An 8224-nucleotide genomic window follows, 5' to 3' on the forward strand; every position below is an offset into this window, starting at 1 on the left:
CCGCTGCGGGTGAAGTGCCACCCCCCCCACTGCTACCATCCTCTTCCTTGGGTACACTACGGGGCTTCAGGTTCAGCTTAGGTCTCTGCTGAGGAGCTGGAGCGAGCACAGGAAATGATAATATAATAGTGTGGGGTGGCTGTGAATATCAAAAGATGGCGTTTGCGCTGGCAAAGTATTATTTGACAAAAAAGACAAAGCTGAATGACATTCTCCAACATGGGAGAAAATAACTAAACAGTTTTAATTTACATTACATTAATTGAATGTGGTAAATGTAGAATAGCAAAATTACTGACAAAAGCTCAAACAAACACTCCCACAGCAAGACACAATCAATTAATAAATAAAGCTGACCAATCACAGTATTAACACACTGAATGCTCACCTCTCTCTTCACGCCTCTCATCCCGTTTGTCGTACCGCTCATCACGGTCGCCATAACGATCCCGGTCCCCATAACGATCACTGCTACCGCGACTGTCGTCATACTCGCGGCGGAAGCCACTGCCAAAGGCACGGCGACCTCCTCCACCACGAGAGTCATAACCTAGAAAGATGGCACAAGGACAGGGAGAAAACGTGTAAGACAAAACTAGAAGCACAGAATAGAAAGGGGAAATATAGCCAAAGCATAATCAAGGTTGCAGCTAGACAACCAGGAGGTCATGTAAACCAATGAACAAAATTTTTTTACTGCGTTTTAGATTTTAATCTCAGGAAGCACTCAAAAAACCAAGTGCTGTTGAATACAACGCCCAACAAGCACAACTACTCACCTCCTCTGTCATAGTCTCTGCGGTCCCTATCGTCATAGCGTTCCCGGTAGCGGTCTCTTCCTCCGTCGTAACGATCACCCTCCCGCCGTGGTCCATCTCTGTAACGATCTGACTCATAGCGGTCCCGTGATCCTGCAAGAGTTGCAAAAGGGGCAACAATGCTGTTTCACATATGGAAATTTTCAGCTATGAATGTTTGGTTTGACTGGCCTGTGATTCTACACTGAATAAAGCCTTCAAGGAAGAAATGCATTCATTTCTGCAATAAACATTACAGATAAAGTGTATATCACCAGCTCTGTTTTACAAGTGAAGCTTGGGATTATTACTACCATGAAGCAACATTTCAGCAAAATCTCCATTTTGCAAAGGCAGCATGTTTATTGTTCCTACTAATATTCTCCTAGGACATATGAAAGCAATATTACTTTCATCCTAGACATTATTGTCCTGGGATCAGGCACAAAATAAGAATGGATGTTGAAGCCTGAACAAAGTCATTTCCGACTCAACTCTCTCCAAAGGCATCATCTCTTCTGGGAGGTCCATCGTCCACATCCGCACTTGGCCGAGCTCTCCAGTCGCTGTCTGTCTTGTCAGGACCCATGTCGGCCATCCGTCCACCCCTGTCACGGCCTCCCATAAGTCCGTCTCTCTCTGAGATGGAAAGACGATGAGAAGATGTGAAGTTAAATGACAGAATGTGGAAGCCGAGTACTTCAATTTGCTAATGACACAGGAAAAGTAGAGACTTGACTGCACACCAAGGCCAGAAAAATCAAAAAAAGCCGTTAGCAGTGTACCTTTATCATTAGACTGGTCTGCAATATCCACACGGATCCTTCGGTTTCCCAGGTTCTATTGGTATGAAGAGATAGGGATGACCAGTGGTTAATAGTTCCCATGTATGTTTTTAATCAGAGATGGAACCTATGTCACCTCCTGTGCAGCTTCTCTCTCTTATGCAACATGGCCAATAAATAAATCTGAAGATTTTATTGTACAATAGACGAAAAGCCACACACTTATTCATTAGTTAAGTTCCAGGAACAAAAATGAAAGTGAAAACATACAGACACCGGGTTCTTGCTGCATACTCTCACCTCCTCATTGAGACTAAGGGCCCTAAGGAGGGACTCCACATCATCAAATTCAGCGTAGCCAAAGCCCTTCAATCTCTCTGGGTTACTGGGCTCTCGAGGCAGACGCACTGCACTGATCTGCAGATGAAGACAGTGACAGAATAACATTTGAAACAGAAAAGGCACAGATCTGGGCCCAGCACTGACAAGTTCACCCAAGATCAGGAAATACAAATAGCAGTATTAAACAAAAATGTGAAAGGAATGGGTTGACTGGAGGTATGAAGAAGTGTGAATGTCAGGTCATCAGTCTCTTATAAAACTCTCATAAAAAAATGAATAAAATTAGCCCAGGACCATGACAGACAGCTGTAGTGTGACAAATCAGCTCAGTTATCTCCATGACATTCATTGGCTTGCATGGTTATAACCAATTTAAGAAAGGGATCCTACCAAAATGCTAAGGATGCTGCATGAGTAATTACAAAGGCTCTGGCTGAGTGTTGTCGCCACTCTCAAACTGCTTTTCCGTTTTGGAAAAGGGACTGTCAAACTTCACTGGCTTCTTAAGATTTTTTTATATTTAACAAGGAACCTAGCATAAAAACAGGTGTTCCTGTAAACAATGAAACTGTCACTTGAGTTTCAGTGTGTGTTCCTTTTCAAAACAAACAGCTGTTGTAACTATAACCACCAAGTGTTGTGTTACACGCCCCACACTGCATGTGCTTGATGCACCTACTGCCAAGCCGCGGAAGAAGTCTTTGATGGAGTCCTCAGTGACATCATAGGGCAGATTGCCCAGGAAAGCTGTGTAAGGCGGGCTGCGGGGCAATCGGGACCGGTCAATGTTGGGTTCACGGGCTGAGCGAGGCGCTGTGGGCAGGATGGAGCGGTCAATGGGAGGTGCTCGGTACGTATCCTCCTCTGTGTGCCAATAAGCCGTCGAGACTAGAGGAATGAGCAGAGGGAACATTTCAAACAATTACTAATGTCAAAAAGGGCTGTAACCGTGTCTAATCAATCCAAGCAGCTCTAACATTAAACGTCTTTCAGTTACTGAGTCACACCCGCTTATTTTCTCTGTGACACTTTGTATTTCAGTTGTTGGAGTTACTGTATTCTGAGACACACACAAAAAAAAAAAATGACAAAGACTTTACAGATACAGCAGAAGGTTCTGGCACAACTTCACCCACTGTTCAGGTGCACAGTCAAGGAAAGAAACTGGAACGCAAATGGTTCCCAATTTTGCTAGTCTTTTTGTTGGTTACTTGGAAGAACAAATATTGTACCAACCACTGGCTCGTGTTTGCAATATGTGGACTCAAAAAGTCATGAAACTTACTTGCAAACTCAAAAATCTAAGTCCACATCACACCTGGTTTAGTGTACTACATACACTCCCAAAACCACAGCCATAGTCGTAAAACATTGTTTTAAACATTGATCCATCTTTAAAGACACACCCATGTAACTTTCAAAAGGGTAAAAACCATGAAGGACAGACTTGTCAGAGCATATGATCATCCTACAGTATCTAAAAATGAATTAAATGTCAGACCTCTTCAGGGCAATTTTAAGTGCGGAGCCTGCAAAAACTGCCAATGCATAAACTATTTTAATCATTTAATCAACCAAGTATTTTATCATCTGTAGAACAAAAACAGTTATTTACATCATATAACACCCATCTGTAAAAGTATATATAGGGGAGACATCTCACTCAAAGGGCGTATTACGGAACAAAGGCGTGCTATCAATAGAAATGATGTTACTAACTCTGTTGCAGGACATTTTAATAGTAAAGCACCCTATGTTATTATTGTTTACAGGCATAAAGGTAATCAAGCCTAAGAGGTGCTCTGGTTCGGTTATGTAGTGATATCACGCAACAGCTTTTCACTTTGACAAGAAATATAATGTTTTTATTATCGTGAGATCTCGTCACACCCCTACAGCTGACAGATGGGTCCAGTGAAAACTAGATCAACTCAGGTTTTAAAATGGAAGCGACGGGAATACAGGCACAGAACATTTTAACAGTAAGCAGCAACAGCATCATCACTTTATAAAGTTCATTTATGTGAGATGATTACAGACTTCAGTCTTTAATCTACATGCATTCAGAGGGTGTGGAGGACAAAACAAAGCCTCCTTATATCAACCTGACTTCCAATATTGTCATATCTAAACTGAAACATTGGTGTTGAGCTCTCCATGATACACTCATCTACCCTGCATGTTCTGACTGCTGTATGCCCTGATAAGACCAAACAAAATCTTAACCTATTTCACATTCAGTCAGCCATAAATGGTGATGGCATTATTAGTCTGACTACACTCTATAAAGCATTTTGATTTCTCTCCACTCAACGAGACACCCCTCCCCTTAAAAAATAGATCTTAAATATGCAAGGTAACATTTCAGTTTGTGCTCACCATCTCCATCCAAGTCATCAGTCTCATCAGCCCAGCTAGTGGACTTGGGTGGATAACTGGGGGCCACATTGCTGCCTCCACTGTCCTCTGCCAGAAAATCAGTGAGAGTGAGGGTCTTCCCCTTCTTCTTAGTCTTTTTAACTAGAGGGAAAATAAACAAGCAGTATGTGGTGAGACATGAAAGGAACTGGCTAGTTTCCCACATGAATGTCAGTAAAAGAAGTATTTATTAACACCACACTCCATTTTAATAAGAAGTTTTTTCTTCATTTGATACATTTAACTAGTTTGTTTTTTGGAAACCTACACATGGCTAAAAGCCCACACAAAGCTTGGGAATAGCTGCTGATGTGCAAATGGGTATGTAAAAATATAATTACAATGTCCAAAAAGGGCTATAAATTCATCAACTAGTCCAGCTATTATTTTGAACAATTTGTTGTGACATATCACAAAATGTAGTCAGTAAAGCTATGAAATGATTCACCACTGAAAGGCTCATTCCTTAAACACAGATGCAATAACAGGCTGGGCTTTCAAAAGACTTGTGTGTGTGTGTGTGTGTCCACTCATGTGTACAGCTGCATCTCAGCACAGACAAACACTATTTGTAGGGTTGGGCAAGGAGATGGTGTCCACCCGAGCCAGATAAGCACACTGCAATGTGTGAGTGATAACAAAAACACCAACTTATTTTCCCACTGGACAGTAAACACACATGGGACAGTCTGCCCAGCCAACTTTCATTGAGCAGCAGATCATCAGAGGCTTCAATACAGTGGCTAAGCCCCATGAGTCAGGTGAAACAAGGTTCATACCATCAGGATGCATGTTTCCAGGAATGTACCTTGGAGTCTGAATCAATTAACTGTGTGTCCAATGCAGAACATTTTTCAGTGTCCCTGTCAAGGTAAACAGTTCAGTTGTCCATAAGGGCTTCACATACAGCTTATAGAGCAGATATACTGTAGTTTGTTTTGGTCTGAGGCTGAAAAAGGGAGCGACAGAGCTTACTATACGCTTTCTTTTGAAAATCCCAGCTGTCAGGACATGCTTTAAAGACATCGTAATAAAACCCGAACACAGTGAGAGCAACACCGCCGCTCTTACTGGGTATAGTGCAAAGTCATTGTTTACTATTAACAGGCCTAACTAACTAGCCAACACCAACAAATAATAAACTGCTTAGTAGCTTAAAGCCCCGTACTGATGTGACATTAGCAAGCTAGGAGCCGTGCAACGTTAACTTTTGGCACTACGGTCTTCTGCTACAGCTACATTAACAACAGCTGCAAGGGCCACCAGTTAACCGTTAAGCTAACCACACAGGCTGTTTGCTAACTATCTACATAGGTCGCTTTTGTCTTTATGCGTGTGTGGGCTTAGTCAGCAAAGGACTGCTGACGGTGAAACTGTCCCTGCTTTGCTAGGTTTTCGGGCCTAGCGCACGTCGCAGCGCTGGGATCCAAGTGCGCCATCATTGGAACAAGACTTGGCTGGCCGGACGGGACAGCTCAAACTTGTGAGGGTGCCAAAGAAGTGTTTAGGATGCGACCCAACAGGCCCAGCTGCCCAGTTTCATCAAACACCGAGACCAAGAAGCCAGGCTGCACACGTGGGGAGACTCCTCGGGCAGCCCGGACTCCTCGGCCCAACCCCTCCTCCAAGAAACGCGCTTGCGCCCGGTGCTTATCTGCTCTGAGCGCCACGGCGAGCTCCGCTACGGACATACAATGTGCCAGCTCTGCACGCAGTTAGAAACATTTTATAACATGTCACATACTGTCCAATCCACACAATACCGTACGAACACGAAAGTGGGCAACCTAAACATCGTAATAACAGCTTCAGTGGGTAAAGTCCGCATATAATATTCAGGGTAAAATGTTAAGATTGTGCAAATCGTTTCGTTCATTCGTCTTTCTCAGCAGTTTTGTCTTTACAGGGCCAAAACTACCAACAAACCTACTTATACATGCAGGACAACCACGTCCATCTCTAAGACACAAGGCATTAACAACCCTTAAACTTCATATGCTGAATTATATCGATGTATAACCCTCTGAAATTGCCCCAACCGACCCAGATCGTTCACCCACATAAACCTCACCTGACGCCGCCATGTTGGAGAGCAAGTTCGTAATAGTTCCCGGATGAAGGCGTCAGAGGTTTATCATCGGGGGCGCGCATCACTGTTCACAGACCGGTCTGTCTCCTCCCTTGTCTTCTTACTGACCCATATCGGCAACAGCTGCAATGACTGATGTTTCCTTTTCACTACGTTTATATAGTATCTGTCAATGAGCTAGCTCTAGCTGTCACGACTATCCATTTACGTCTTTTTTTTATAACAAGTGGCCCAATTCTGTGACTTTTCAAAAACATCTAGCACCTTAAATGTTCATATCTATCTGCTGAACATTGCCATTTAGTCCCATAAACGAGTGGTGAAACAAACAAACAAACCAAAACAAAAACAAACAAACAAACAAACATACTTCTATAAGAACCCAAAATTAAAACATTGGGATTTGGTCCTAGGTTTATTTTTGATTTGATTTGATTTGATTTATTCTTTCAAACATGCAGAACAAATGACATCAACACACACATAATTACACAAATCCAACCAATACTAATCCAGAATCAGTTTGCTATACCTAGTACATGTTTGAATGGAGTAGGAAGAAGTCAGACTTATCCAGTCCTACCCCATGACATCATCTTATACAAAAATTGATCAACGATGTAAAAATACGATTTCACAGTTTCCTCAAAATGCCACTTTTGCATCGTATCCTCTTTAATTTTTGAGAAAACACTGAGTGAACATGGAACTTTTCCCCAAAAAGCTCAGTAATAAAATATCTGACTTTAATTTATTCTAGATGCTCCTTGTGATATAGGAATCTGCCTGGGCCACATAAAACTTCACAGCAAACCCTGCATTTCTGTTTGACGTGCAGCAAGAGATTGGACTATAAGTGCATCTGGCTGTCCAATCTCAAAAAGTTCACTTTCATCTCGGAGCACACGTGACCATCGGTCCTGACTTCCCTTCCTAACTGCTTCACTGTTGAGCGATAAGCATCAAAGAATAAACAACATTTACAAGAACCACATTCTCCCGCTTACCTCGGGACAGTTTAATATCCCAAGAAGCCTCGTCACCCCACAGATCAAGCTGATCAACGGAGGGCTCATTCGGATGTTGTCAAGTTAAAAATATGAAAGCGAGCGGCAGAGGGGGTGTGTGGCTCTCATCTCTTTCCTGACGTTATTTATTAAGGTCCAATCTCACTCCCCCTCCTGTTGGACAACAGGTTGATAACAGATCAGACTTGCTGCTGGAATACTAACAGGCTGAGGAGATTACCATGGCTGCTGCAGCAGGTTCTCATTCGCCCCTGAGTGGTTGCAATAAAAGTGAGGAGGAGGAGGCAGGATAAAAAGGTTTGTCGGCTGAAGGCGGCTATAACTCTGAAGGCCTTGAATGGGATCTCTTGGAGATACAGGAAAAAAAAAGGAAGTTGAGTCAAGGAGGAAATAAAAACCTTCAACTCTGATGCAATAAGAGCATTCTAAAGCAGAGGATGAAGGTCTCTGGAATGCAATAAAAAGGAAGTCAGAACGGCGAAGTCACTCTACCATCGCAGTGTTTCAGTATAACCTCCAAACATATTATCTTTCTCCTCCATCTTCTGCTAAGACTCTAATTGTGCTTTATAATTTTGGTCATTATGAGAGAGGTTTATTGTGTTCTACTTTTATTTAATTAGTCTGAATAGCAGTAAGAAATGCAGCATGCAGTTTTTTCCCCACACATTGTAGATTTAATTTCAAATTGATCAAGTTGCCATTTTGCCCATTGATCCACACTCACTAATCCATAGTGACAAAGTGAAAACATACTTTTAGATT

The 8224-nt window shown here is 42.4% G+C and overlaps 1 protein-coding gene across 1 annotated transcript in view; it reads right to left on the reverse strand.

The window, feature by feature from the left end:
• eif4ba (eukaryotic translation initiation factor 4Ba) overlaps nt 1–6568 on the reverse strand; it is a 10542-nt gene extending 3974 nt beyond the window's left edge. Inside the window, 10 exon segments of the mRNA XM_020593120.1 lie at nt 1–7; nt 9–96; nt 389–550; nt 780–911; nt 1293–1436; nt 1583–1637; nt 1883–1999; nt 2604–2812; nt 4304–4444; nt 6414–6568. The exon segment at nt 1–7 is cut by the window's left edge and continues 167 nt beyond it. Of these exon segments, the coding sequence (XP_020448776.1) occupies nt 1–7; nt 9–96; nt 389–550; nt 780–911; nt 1293–1436; nt 1583–1637; nt 1883–1999; nt 2604–2812; nt 4304–4444; nt 6414–6426 (1068 nt within the window). The 5' untranslated portion in view covers nt 6427–6568.
• Nucleotides 6569–8224: the final 1656 nt, after the last annotated feature.

Source organism: Monopterus albus, unplaced genomic scaffold, assembly GCF_001952655.1.
Source record: "Monopterus albus unplaced genomic scaffold, M_albus_1.0 scaffold18.1, whole genome shotgun sequence".
Lineage (NCBI taxonomy): Eukaryota > Metazoa > Chordata > Actinopteri > Synbranchiformes > Synbranchidae > Monopterus > Monopterus albus.